Source organism: Rhinopithecus bieti, unplaced genomic scaffold (genome assembly GCF_001698545.2).
Source record: "Rhinopithecus bieti isolate Rb0 unplaced genomic scaffold, ASM169854v2 scaffold_33210, whole genome shotgun sequence".
In the NCBI taxonomy this organism is placed as follows: Eukaryota; Metazoa; Chordata; class Mammalia; order Primates; family Cercopithecidae; genus Rhinopithecus; species Rhinopithecus bieti.
Window position 1 is genome coordinate 1016924 of NW_016814226.1, and position 13818 is coordinate 1030741.

The 13818-nt window shown below is 45.7% G+C and overlaps 1 protein-coding gene across 3 annotated transcripts in view; it reads right to left on the reverse strand.

The window, feature by feature from the left end:
• Positions 1–13818, reverse strand: part of EFCAB6 (EF-hand calcium binding domain 6) — a 324746-nt gene that overhangs the window by 112917 nt on the left and 198011 nt on the right. For all 3 annotated transcript variants that reach the window (XM_017850034.1, XM_017850033.1, XM_017850035.1), the window contains one exon: positions 8617–8849. In XM_017850034.1, the coding sequence (XP_017705523.1) occupies positions 8617–8849 (233 nt within the window). The remainder of the gene's footprint in view (positions 1–8616; positions 8850–13818) is intronic.

A 13818-nucleotide genomic window follows, 5' to 3' on the forward strand; every position in this document is an offset into this window, starting at 1 on the left:
CCCCCTGCTTTCCACACCCTGATTTCTTTTCCAGGTTATAAGGCTTGATTATTCCTTACTTATCCATGAGCAAACCAACGAATCCTACTGCTTTTCCATCCATTTTCCCCTTTCTCATTTTACATACTTGTCCCTCTCGAGAGATCAGGAGGTTTTCCGGTGGTTACTTAATTCCTCTTCTATTGCCCAGCTTGTTAAATCTTGACAGTCAGTCAGATCTAGCCTTCCTTCCTATCAGCCAGCTCCTCAGTCACAGATTCATAGGAACAGTCGCTACGTGCTGCTCTAGGCCCTGTAGACACAATGACTAGCAATGCGGACAGAGTCCACATTCCCAAGGAGCTTACACTGTGATGCAGAAACTTACAACAAACACACAAGAAAAATAAGTGACTCGGCTGGGCGCGGTGGCTCATGCCTGTAATCCCAGCACTTTGAGAGGCAGAGGTGGGCAGATCACGAGGTCAGGAGTTCGAGACCAGACTGGCCAACATGGTGAAACCCCATCTCTACTAAAAATACAAAAATTAACCGGGCATGGCAGTGCACGCCTATAATCCCAGCTACTTGGGAGGTTGAGACAGAAGAATCACTGGAATCTGGGAGGCGAAGTTTGCAGTGAGCTGAGATCATGCCACTGCACTCCAGTCTGGGTGACAGAGTGAGACTCCATCTCAAAAAAGAGAGAGAGAGAGAGAGAGAGACAGAGAGAAAAGAGAAGAGAAGAGAAAAGAAAAGAAAAGAAGAAAAAAAAGAAAGAGACTCAGATAACTTCAGATACTGCATGGGACCCAGAATGATGGGGCAGGGGCGACTTTGTCAGGAAGACCAGGGAGCGGCCCTTTGACAGCTGCGTGAAGACCTCAGGGAACACACTCCAGGCAGTACCAGGGTCTTGGGAGGTACTTCCGGTCCCAGTTAGGATGGAGTAAGCACACTTCACCCTTTCTCTCCTTCTTACGACAACCCAACATCCTACACAGAATACAAAGCGCAACTATCTGAGGACACTAAAAGGTAAATAATAGGAGGCTGATGGAAAGAGAAATAAAAACTCGAAGAATGACAAAGTTATGAGTTTCATGGGGCTTTCCTCCCATGTTCCCAGCTTAAGAATCAAGAACAGTCCTAATTCTGGAACTGTGCAGCAGATGTGAACAGAAAAATGTCCAAAAGAAAGGCTGACTTTCTGACCAAAGAGCTAGGACAGGATGGAGGGCCTCTTCAGGAGACAGTGGCAGGAATTCCCATTTTTGTCTCTGTTTACTCTCCCAGCCCAATTATGAGACTGCACTTTTGTAGTGGTGCCCATGATAGCAGTGGCCAAAATGTTAAAATTTTCTCTAACTAGAAAAAATGAGAAAAAGGGTCCCTGTGATTCAAGGAATGTTGGGAAATCCATGTTAATTTTCTCTCTCTCTCTCTTTTTTTTTTCTCTCACTAGGGCCCTGAAGGTGACCCTCATTATGAGACATGCATAGCAACACAGATAGGCTAAAACCTAAGATTTTCTAGCCAGAAGATGCTGAAAAGTAGCCCTTGGAGGCTACAGAGTGTGGTGGAGATCATAGAGAAGAGAGAGCTAGAGGAAGGGACATCTGTGCAGGAAGTTCCAGGTTGACCTCTGATGTGTGCAGGTGTGGAACTGACCCCAAGCAGCATAGCAACAGGCTTTGAGAACATGATTACTGTGTAGTTAAGACTGACTTCTGGGTAGTGCACACGTGGGTTTCCCTGAAGAGTGCTGCGATGACTTTAAAACAAAATTGACATTAAAACCACAGAAGGCATGTTAGGACTCGCAGTCTAAAACTAACTGGGCTGATTGCCTGCTAAAATAATGACCAAAAAAAAAATCAACACACGACAGAGGATTTTAACAGAACCAGAGTGACATAACAAAACAGTTAAAATATCTAGGATACAGTCCAAAGTGATATAAAAAACCAGAAAAATCTCAATAATGCTCAAGGTAAAAGACAGCAGACACCAACCCCAAGATGAACTAGACGTTGAAATTATCAGGTTATAAAGCAGCTATTATATCCGTGGAGTAAGAGCAAACATACTTGAAAGAAAGAAGAAGGAAAAAGGAAATAACCAAAAGACAGTCACTGAAATGACATTCACTGGATTGGCTCAGCGGCAGAATGGAATGACAGAGGAGTCAGCAAACTTGAAAACTCATGAATAGAAATCTCTCAAACTGAACAAAAGAGAAAATAAAAATAACATAGTCTTAGAGATACAAAACCTGTGATACAAAACCAAAAGGTCTAAGCTTCATGTCGCTGAGGTACCAAAAGGAGAAGAAAAAGATGGGTACAGAAAAAGTATTTTAAAATAATAGCTGAAAACACCACAAATTTGGCATAAAACATAAATTTACAGATTTAAGAAGCTCAGTAAATCCAAAAAGAGATAAAACAAAACAAAACAAAAAAAATGAACAAACAAAAACCACCAAAAAACCCACGGTCAAACAAATCAAATCATAAATTATACTCAATTGTCTGAAAAACTAAAGATAAAAAAAAAATATCTAAAGTAGCGTGAATGGCGTGGTACGGTGGCTCATGCCTGTGATCCAAGCACTTTGGGAGCCTGAGATGGGAGGACTGCTTGAACTCAGGAGTTTGAGACCAGCATGGGCAACATGGCAAGACCCTGTCTCTAGAAAACATACAAAATGTAGGCATGATGGTGCTCACCTGTGACTGCAGCTACTTGGGAGGCTGAGGTGGATCACTTCAACCTGGGAGGTCAAGGTTGCAGTGAGCTGTGATCACACCGCTGCACTCCAGTCTGGGTGACAGAGTGAGAGACCTAGTTAAAAAAAAGAGAAGAAAAGAAAAGAAAAGAAAAGAAGCCTGGGAAAAATGGCATATTAAATATGAGAAAATGGAATATTTGCATACTTCTTGCCACAGATTATGGAAGCCATAAGACCATGGAACAATGTTTTTAAAGTGTTGGAACAAAAGAATTGTCAACCCCAAACTCTATATCCAGCAAAAATATCTTTCAAGAATAAAGAGTAAATAAAGATATTATAAATTGAACAAAACTAAGACAATTTGTCTCCAGCAGACCTGCTCTAAAAGATGTCATATAGGAAGTTTTTCAGGGGAAGAAGAATGATAGCTGAGAGAAACTTAGAACTTCAGAAAGAGAAGAATAGCAATAGAAGTGGTAAATACCTAGGAGATTATAATACACATCCTTTTCTCAGAGTTTAAAATACATGAAGTGTAAATTAATAGTACTAGAAAAAGAAATAGACAAATGCAAAAGTATTGCTGGAGACCTCAACACTCCTCTCTTAGTAACTGATAGAATAAGGGGACAGAAAATAATCAAGAATGTAGAAGACCCGAACAACACTAATAACCAACTTGATCTGACATTTACAGAACACTCCACCCAACAGCACCAGAATACACATTATTTTCAAGTATACACAGAATAGTTACCAAGACAGACCATATCCAGGGTCATAAAACAAACCTTAACGAATTAAAAAGAATTAATATCACACAAGATATGTTCTCTGACCACAACAGAATTAAACTGTAATCAATAACAGAATAATACTTAAACACTATGCAATTTTTTTTTTTTTTTTTTCGAGACAGAGTCTCACTCTGTCACCCAGGCTGGAGTGCAGTGGTGCAACCTCAGCTCACTGCAACCTCCACCTCCCAGGTTCAAGCAGTTCTACTGTCTCAGCCTCCTGAGTAGCTGAAATTATAGGCACCCACCACTGCGCCTGGCTGGCTTATTTATTTATTTATTGTCTCTTTAGTAGAGACGGGGTTTTGCCATGCTGACTAGACTGGTCTTGAACTCCTGATCATTAGGGATCTGCCCACCTCAGCCTCCCAAACTGCTGGGATTACAGACATGAGCCATCACACCTGGCCTGAACACTATGCAAATATTTTGAAATTAAACAACACACTTCTAAACAATCCATGGATCCAAGAGGAAGTCTTAAGGGAAATTAGAAAATAATTTGAAATGAATAGAAATAAAAACTACAACATATCCAAATTTGTGAAATGCAGCTACATCAGTGCCTACAGGGAAATACGTTACATTAATGGCTTATATGAGAGAAAAAAGGACTCAAAAACTATGGGTTTCCAATTTAAGAAATATAAAAGAGAAACTGAATCCAAAACAAGCAGAAAGAAGGAAATAATAAAGACCAAAAATCAATAAAATTGAAATCAGAAAAATAGAGAAAAATCAATAAAACAAAAGCTAGTTCTTTTAAAAGATCTATGAAAGTGAGAAGACTTAGCTGAGCTGAAGAAGAAGAAAGGAGAAAAGAGATCAACTATGAAAGTCATAAATGAAATAAGGTATCTCACTAAATACTTCACAGATACTTAAAAAATAATAAAAGAACATTGTGAACCATATTAATTCCATGAATTTGACAACTCTGATGACCAACATCTTGAAAGATGCAAATTAGCAAAACTCACTTGAGACGAAATAGAAACTCTGAATAATCCAATAACTATTAAATTAACTGGATTTATAGTTACAAACTTTTAACCAGTGAAGTCAACAAAGGACATTCCAGGACTTGATGACTTCACTGGTTAATTCAATCAAATATCTAAGAAAGAATAACAATTCTACACAATACAGAAAATGGAAGAGAAAGGAATATTCCCAAGTCATTTTATGAGGTTAACAGTGCCATGTTACCAAAATCAGGATTGGTATTCATGACTTTTATTATTCTTAGATGTCTTCCAAAATAAATCACTTATTTAATTTATTATTATTATTTTTTAAATAAAGTAAAGCTCATTTTGGCCAGGTGCAGTCACTCATGCCTGCAATTCCAGCACTCTGGGAGGCCAAGGCAGGTAGACCACCTGAGGTCAGGAGTTTGAGACCAGCCTGGCCAACATGGTGAAACCCCATCTCTACTAAAAATACAAAAAATTAGCCGGGCGTGGTGGTGTGCACCTGTAGTTCCAGCTACTCGGGAGGCTGAGGCAGGAGAATCGCTTGAACCTAGGAGGTGGAGGTTGCAGTAAGCCGAGATGGCACCATTGCACTACAGCCTGGGTGACAAAAGCAAAACTCTGTCTTAAAACAAACAATTCATTCTATTTTGCAATTATCATCTGAATCCATTAAACCCTCTTATATATCTATGACAAGTTATGTGGTCTTAGTGATGCTGCTTTTAATCTTACTATATCTAACCTAAATAATATACTATATTATCCTAAATATTTCATTATTACTCTTCAACTGTTCCCAGCTTTGCTAAAAAGAGAGAGAGAGAGAGAGAGAGAACAACAAAACCAAAATGATAGAATCACCTGTTGAAATGAACCACCACTAGGACATCACCCTTCAGTGTTCTTGCTGCAGTGCCCAAAGTTCTACAGTATTTCTCAAGAGTGTATAAAAGACAATGACACCATGCTTGGGGTGTTGTATTAGATTTCACTGAATGCAGCTGGAAATTCAGAATTCTTTCTTTATGCCCAAATGGCTAAGGGAAGAAAATCTGAGATAGGAAGAGATTTCACAATTATGAGATGATTCAGAAGAGAAAGGCATATAGAGACAGAACAGTACTCTAGATTCCAAAGATGATGGTGACATTGATCACATCAGCCAAAGCGCTTGATGACTGAATGATATATTTCTAAGGATAAAAAAGGAAATTTGGTATTTTCATTCAGTTAGTCATCTAACACGAAGGAGCTGATCATGCGGTATTTGGTGATGGACTATCTAATTTTGCTAAAAGGACACATGAGAATTTTCTTTCATCTTTTAGGATGTTTGTGCATCAAAATGTACTCCATGCAGGCTGTAAGTGGATAAATGGTCAAGGCAAGCGTGTTTTAAATAAGGACTGGAAGGGAATCGAGGAAGTAGAAAAAAAAGGAATAAGTCATTGGACCAATCATTCTACTTGGTATTTATATATCTTAAAATGAAAATGTTTTGCAGTTATGAAGCTAACAAGATAGTGTCCTCTTTTCAGCAAGGTTATGAACTCTCAACGTTTTCCAAAGTGTTGTGTTTTTATGATGTGGGTGGAAAGTGAAGACCCAGAGAGCAGAGGGGCCCAACCAAGAGGGCAGGAAGGCTTCTAGAAAGGGGTGGTATCCAGGTCTGTGTGGTGGTGGAGGTGGAATAGGGCAGGCTTTCCAGGCAGAGGAGGTAGCCCCTCCCAACAAGCTCCTGGGCTCAAATCCCTGCCCCACTGCTCATCATCTGTGTCCTTGTGGACGCGTCTTCACCTGTTCTCTGAGCCCCCACTCCTTCATCTGGGAAGCCAGCTAGGAATGCCTTCTTTCAGGGCTGCTGGGGTATTAAAGGACATGTCTTCAGGAAACACGGGACAGGGCCTGGCCGGGGTGGGCTTAGCTTTCTGAAGCAGTGCCTTGGTTTGGGTCCACCGGACCCCGGGGACCAAGCCAGGTCTCACGGGGCTGCAGCCTCTCCTCCTTTGTGTCCACACTCCACTCTGGGGCACAGAAGGATCTTTCTAAAGCACAGTGTGACTCCCTCACTCCATAGCATACGGCCTCCCCTGCCTACCAATAGAAGGTGATGTCCTTCACAGCCCACCCTCCTGCCCTCCTGGCCTCCTCCCCAACCAGGCCCACCATGCAGGTGGATCCCACACATGCATCCTCTCCCCATTTCCCGAATGTGCTCACCCCCCCGCCTGCCTCTGTGATCTCGCAAATGTTCTTCCCTGGCCTGGAATGACCCTTCCTCTAGCCTGCACCTGGCAAACTCTTACTTAAACTTCAAGATCCAGCTCCAATGTCCCTCCTTTTCCTGAGCAACTTGTAGGTGCCTCCCGCTCCTGTGGCACTTAGTCATCCTCTATTTTGTAGCTGTCTTATATTTGACCCTGAGCCCCTCCAAAGGAGCATCTGGGTCTTATTCATTGTTGTACTATCTAGTTCTGTGACAATGTCTAGCATATACTAGGCCCTTAGTAAATATTTGATGAATGAGTATATACATATAAATAATAAGGTTGAGTCATCTGAATGAGAAAACTGCACTTTGTGGTTGAAATTTTCCATGTTCATTCTGCAGAGAATGGAAAATGAACTTTCTCCAGAGAATTTTTCGGGAAGAATTGTGTTTGTTTGTTTAAATGTGAGGCAATGAAATCTCATATTAAAGCTCCTGAGAATCTGAGCCATTGGAAGCAGGTGTCCAACTTACGTGTTAGATGATCTTTTGCTATCATCATTTTCTTTCTTGCTTGCTTTTTAATTTTTTTTAGCGTAGACAAAATAAAACCTATGAATTCAGGGGGAAGAATCGGCATGCAAGATCAGAGGGCCTTCTGCAGCCTAGCCAAGTGTCACAACAGTGTGGCACAGTGGCTGTGGCTTCCAGGGGCTCCAGTCTCAAGGAGCTGCCCTTGCCTAGGTAGAAGCAATACCTGTCTAGAACCTCTGGGGACTGTGAGTGCCTCAAGGGCAAAACAGCATAGTGTCACTATGATGCTGTATCATCACATCAGAAGACACACCTCAGTACTAGCATAGCACACAGCATTTCACAATTACTCGTGTAATAATAATTGGTCAAGGAGGAGCTGGCTAGCTACTTCATTCATGCATGCCGGCTCTCAGCAGATCTCAGCAGGGAGCCAATGGGGACAGGCGATCCCCTGCTGCCACTGTTGGATGGGGTTGGATGGTAGCCCCATTGTGCCTTCAAGGAGTGTACTTGCTCCCTGGGAGACAACACTGAGTTGGAGCTCAGCTGGACACTGAGATTCTCCTGGCTGGGAGTGAGGCCATATAGGCTGGGCAGGGGACTAGGGGGCAGCACTGCCCGGGGAGGGTCTGGAGGAGGTTCTTGCGTCCCCTGAGGCAGTTGGCACAGATAGCTTCTCAGCGCCCGTCAATTATTACAAGACGGTCTGTGTTCCCCAAATTCACACCCATCACCTAGATTAACATCTGGAGGTGAAGAGGAGGTAGGAGGCATCAGTTCCCGAAGAAGGTTACTGTGTTCACTTGACAAAGATTTATCTGCGCGGAGTTCGTGCACAGCCCTCCGCCTGCCCCTGCAGAGGACGGGCCCAGCCTTGGACAGAGGACAGGCTGTGCTCACAGGTCTCCCAAGCATCAATTTTAAAGGACTGAGCAAAAAGCATATATTTTTGAACCCAGATTAATACACAGAAAAATAAGTATATGTATGTATGTGTGTATATATATGTGTGTGTATACATATTTTTCATATACATATGAATATAAGTATATGCATATGAAAAAAGACACACACATATATATGTATATATTTATATAAGTATGTCACACACACATATGTAAGTATAGGCATATGAAAAAAGACTGAAATGATACCCAGCAAAATATAAAATGATGCTCACAGGTGGTAAGACCTGGGCTATATTTTCTGGTTGTTCTACACTGAATGCATATTCCTTGTATGACTTTTTCTGAACCAAGAAAAAGAAAAAAATAATCACTCCATTCTTGGCATCCCTTTGCGGACACCATGGAAATACTGGACGTCACAGTGGCACGGGCCGGCATATATCAAAGACACGGAACCGTGCTGCCTTCTTACCTAATGAGTCTTTGAGGTGCTTCATCTGTTTTCAGTGATCTCTTCTCACACAAATTTCGAAATTCCCGAAAATTTAAAGTGACACTAAGTCTCAAGCCAAGAAGGCCAAGGAAGCGCTCAAATTCGTCATCTTTGAGATTAAACAGTAGGTGCAGGAGCAATCTGTGAAGGTCATGCATGTTGATTATGCCATCCCTGTCAGTGTCTATTTTAAAGAAGGCAGAGTAGGGGTCCTAAAAACAAAACACACAAGTCAAAGCCCTTCTCCATGAGCCCCGGACGGCAACACATGCATACCTCCACGTGTACAGCCTCATCTCCACACAGGGAGGGGCAGCTTGGCTGGGCCCTGACTATTGCTTTTAGAGACTTGGCTGTTCCAGGAATATCCTCGCCATGCTTTGCTTTTCCCAAGAAATTATAAAGCTCTCCAGTTACCCAGGGGATATAAACGATCCTCTCTGAATGCTAAGAGTTCAGGGAAAGGAACAGACTGCTTTTCTTTTCCTTCCACACTCTTGGTTTGTGGAGCTTATACTTCTAGTCCAGGAAGGAAGGGAAGGAGAAAGTGCTGGAGGTTTCTGGTGTGTATGAACATCCTGCTCGCAATGTTTTATATCACTTTCATCATGTTTGGCCGCTTCTGTCTACAGGCAAACAAATACCGCACTGAATCTCAGGCAAGGAGCCACCTGAAGGCCAGGCCTCTGTTTTGATGACCGTGATAGAGATCAGCCATGTCTGGGATCCACAAGCCTGCCACATCCAAAGGACTTCCGCTCAGCCCATCGCGCTGGTTGGAGGGCACAGGGATTCCTATTTTGCAGATGAGGAAACAGAGGCTCAGGGTTCCCAGGGAACCCGTGACTAGAGCCCCTGTTGCATGATAGAGCATGCACTCTGCAGGCAGGTGGCTCAGTTGCAAACCTCAGCTCTGCCACTTACTAGCAACGCGACCGTGGGTGAGATAGTTAACCTTGCGGTGCTTCTGTTTTCTCGTCTGTAAAATGGGGACTATGATAGTCCCTGCTTCCTTGGGATGTTTGTGAGGAGTGAATTTGCTAATGACGTAAAGCACTTAGAATGAGACTGGCTTTCTTGGCACTCTAAAATGCTGTTCGTTGCGTTTGCCATTTGCCTAAGATCATAGAGCAAGTGCAAAGCTCTGCCTGGGGCCGATGCCTGTTTCCTGCATGCACCTGCTTCTCGGGTCTCAGGCCTGAAAAGTTGCTGATGTGGCCCCAACCCACCTCGTTCCATTGGCACCTGACGCAGCCCCTCACCTGGGAGTTACCTGGCTATTCTGGCGGCATTGCTCTTGTCCCCTCTTATTACAGCCTTCTCCCACAGAGGTTACTTAGGATATCAGGCAAGACCTGCTGTGACCCCAAGTGTCTCATGCAAATGTGTAGGGATTTTGTGGAAAGCTCTCTCTGTATTCACTCATGTATTCATTCACCAAAAATTATTCAGCACCTAGTATGTGCAATTGCCATGCTGAATACTGTGGAAATCAATTTAAAAGATGCCGCCCCTGCCTCTGGGAGACAATACAGTGTGGCAGGGAGGCTGATGTCTAACTCTGCCCGAGGGGGCCTCCTGGGGTGCAGGCCCATCTGTTTCTTGATGATTCCCTCTACACTGCCAGCCCCAAGACCCCCCACCCGCAGCCTCACATCTCCTGTGGTCTGGGGGCATTTTCTCTGGGATGTCAAACTGAACATGGCCCAAATCAAACTCCTGACATCCACCCCCTGTGCCCACCCTGCTTCTCCCAAGTCTTCCCGTCCCAGTAAGTGGAGCCCTTTCTTCCCAGTTGCTCAGACACAAACCTGGGAGCCCTTCTGAGCCCTGGCTTCCTCTCACCCCCACATCCAGTCTGCCCACACATCCCGCTGGCTCTCCCTTCAGAGTGCATTAGCACTGGACCCTTTCTCCCAGGCCCACCGCCTCGGCCCCCACCCAAGGCTGCTGGATTCCTGCAGGAACCTTGCGACGGCTCCCAGCTGCCATCATCAGCTCCGTGGCCTCTGCTCTGTGCAATCATCCCCAAGCAATCCCTTACAGCCGACATCACGCATGAGGCACCTCTGCTCAACCCCCTTGACTCTCCATCTCACTCAGAGTCTAAGGCCAAGGCCTGGCTGTGGTCCACAAACCCGTCTACACCCCCATCCCACCCATCCCCTTGCTGTTCTTTGAACAGGCCAAGCCTGCTTCAGGGTGTTTCAGGGAGCCCTCTCCAGTGTCCACAGGGCTCTGGCTCCTTCATGACTCTGTCCGAGTGTCCCCTCTTCAGAGAGGCACTTCCTGACTCTTCTGCACAGTGGCATCAGCCCTCACAGGCTTGCGGCCTCCCATGATCCTCTACTTTTCTCTTTGGCACATGCCACCACCTGACCTAGTAGAGGTTTCTTTTTTCTTTTTTTTTTTTTTTTGACGGAGTCTCACTGTCACCCAGGCTGGAGTGCAGTGGCTGGATCTCAGCTCACTGCAAGCTCCGCCTCCTGGATTCACGCCATTCTCCCGCCTCAGCCTCCCGCCACCTCGCCTGGCTAGTTTTTTTGTATTTTTAGTAGAGACGGGGTTTCACCGTGTTAGCCAGGATGGTCTCGATCTCCTGACCTCGTGATCCGCCCGTCTCGGCCTCCCAAAGTGCTGGGATTACAGGCTTGAGCCACCGCGCCTGGCCCTAGTAGAGGTTTCTGTGTCCACTGCACTTCCCCCTAGAACATAAGCGTGAGGCTGGGCTCTGATCTGTTCCCTGTTGCAGCCCCAGCTCCCTGAGCCATGCTCACAACGTCTGTGAGAGGGGGTTTCTGGACATGAAGGAGCAGCATTTCCTAAGCACTGAACACTCTGCTGGGTACAGAGACACCATAACTGTAACATGGCCCCTGATACCCAGGTCCTCACCGTCTACTAGGGAAGCAAGACAGGAAGCAAATCATGGCAATCCAGTGTGATTACTGCAGGGATACAGGTGTAAAGGCTGTGTGGGGCCAGCCTGGATTCTGGACTCGAGGGACAATCTAGATGCTATGAGATCATACATGGCTAATCTTCACAAGTTTATAAACTAATCATTCCTCAAATCTCAGTCTTCAGCTTCCCCAATGTTAGTGGCTGGTACAGAGGCTTTGGAATCGAGTCGGTGTTATTTCAGCTCCTGACGGCACCATGTACTAGAGAGGTGGCTTTGGGTCACTTTCTCCCCGTCTCTGATCCTCAGTGTCTCCAGCTGTAACAAGGGAACATTAAACCTATTTGACAGGGTGGTTGCGGGTGGCAGAATACATGAGGCCCTGTGTGTGGTCCTCCAGTTCGCTGCCTGGCTATCAGGTGTGGTGTGCTCAGTCAGCAAATACAAATTGGTTATGTGCAGTGTGGCAGGCACTGTGGCAGCCCCTTGGGTTACTATGGTGGATGATGTAGAGACAGCTCGGGGCTCACTGTTGAATCTAGCTGCAGCAGCCTATGGGCTGCGTGCTGGGAGGGACGTGAGGAGAGAGGGGAATGTGCAGTGGCCGACCTCTCAGCTGATGTGAAGAGCTCGAGAAGGACCAGAAGCTTGGAGAGGAGTTCGCTGATCAAAGGGGAGGCGCCATCCAAGCAAAGGAACAGAATATGCGAAGGCTGAGAGGCAGGAAAGGGTGGGGAGGCAAGAGATCCTGTGGGCAGTCCAGGCGGGAGCAGGGCATACCCTGATAGCACAGTGGGTGCTCTGGTCAGGGATGCACATGGATGAGACCGTCCTGCGAGGACCAGGGGTCCAAGGCGAATTGTGAAGTGGAAAGTGAAGTTGCAGAGAACTGAGTGTACTGTGACCCTATTTATGGATTGATAGGTTTATCCTTTTTGTTTCTAAAAGATATATGAAGCCAGGGACCGTGGCTCACACCTGTAATCTCAGCACTTTGGGAGGCTGAGGTGGGAGGATCACTGGAGCCCAGGAGTTTGAGACCAGCCTGGGCAACATGGCAAGACTTCATCTCTACCAAAAAAAATTCAAAAAAAGTGACTGTACCGTCCCATTTAAAAATTGAGACCCGTGCTTTGTTCACTTTGCATATACCTGCAAGGACACAAGCCAAGTCCTCATGAGCCCCAGACATAACCCACATCCAGCCTGTCTCGCATAAAAACTGGCAATTAGGGCCTCACTCCTCTGTTTCACCCACTAGCTTACAAATTCTCTAGTGGGATAGAGTGGGTGTCGGTGATGGTCTGTTGAATGAATTCATTATTTAATTATCTAAAATAAAGATCATTTTGGAAAACACAGGATATACGTCTGCTGTAGCCAAGCTTCGCTGCTCGTAAAGATAGGAAAGCAACGGTGCGGCGTGGAGCTGGGCTTCCCGTGGCCCCCACTGGGAGACGCGAGGAGTGCGTGAGGGAGAGAGGAGAGAGCCTGAGAGAGGGGACAGCATGGGGGCCTGCAATGCAACAGGCGAAGTGCAGTGAGGCAGCTGCCAGACCTCTGCAGTTAGGGTGTCCATGGGGGCCCTGCCAGCCAGCACAGAAGGCTGTCTGCTCCTGGAGCCTTTGCCTACCTTCTGCCCTCTCTCCCTGCAGTGGCCGCTGCCTCCCACCCAGCCTGGCTTTCCTTTGGAGGACCAGGCACTCCCCACCTAAATGACCTCTTCCTCTTCCATGCTGGAGCCCACAGGCCAGTGATTCCCAGAGTACTTCTCTTGGCCAGCCATTAGCCTGGATGAGATCATAAGAACCAATCCTTCTCCATGTATGCATATGGAGATCATATTTGCTCAAACCAAAAATCAGAATGCATGCTCTGAAAACTGGATAGAATGTTCCAAGTCTGAGCCCTGCTGGAAAGTCTGAGCTGGGCTGCCATCATAAATGCATGCATGCTGAAATGGGAGCCTGGTAACCAAAATGAACTCCAGGGGTGATCAGTCTAGGGGGGATGCCTCAGAGCACAGGAAATGAGGTGCTGCCCTCCCTACAGCCCCCGAGGCTGCTCTGATACCCAGTGTCTCACCCGCCCCTTCCCTTCTGGATTTCACCCATCTCCATTCCGCCTCCAGATGTGCTCCCTCCGGATGGGCTCCCTCCACCCACGGGGTGAGGACGCAGTCTAACTCCCCGGTACCCTTGGCCCTGTCTCGAGGTTCGGCTTATTGAATTGATCTCCCTAACTTTATTCACCCTCTTTTACTTCTCATCACAAAAAGA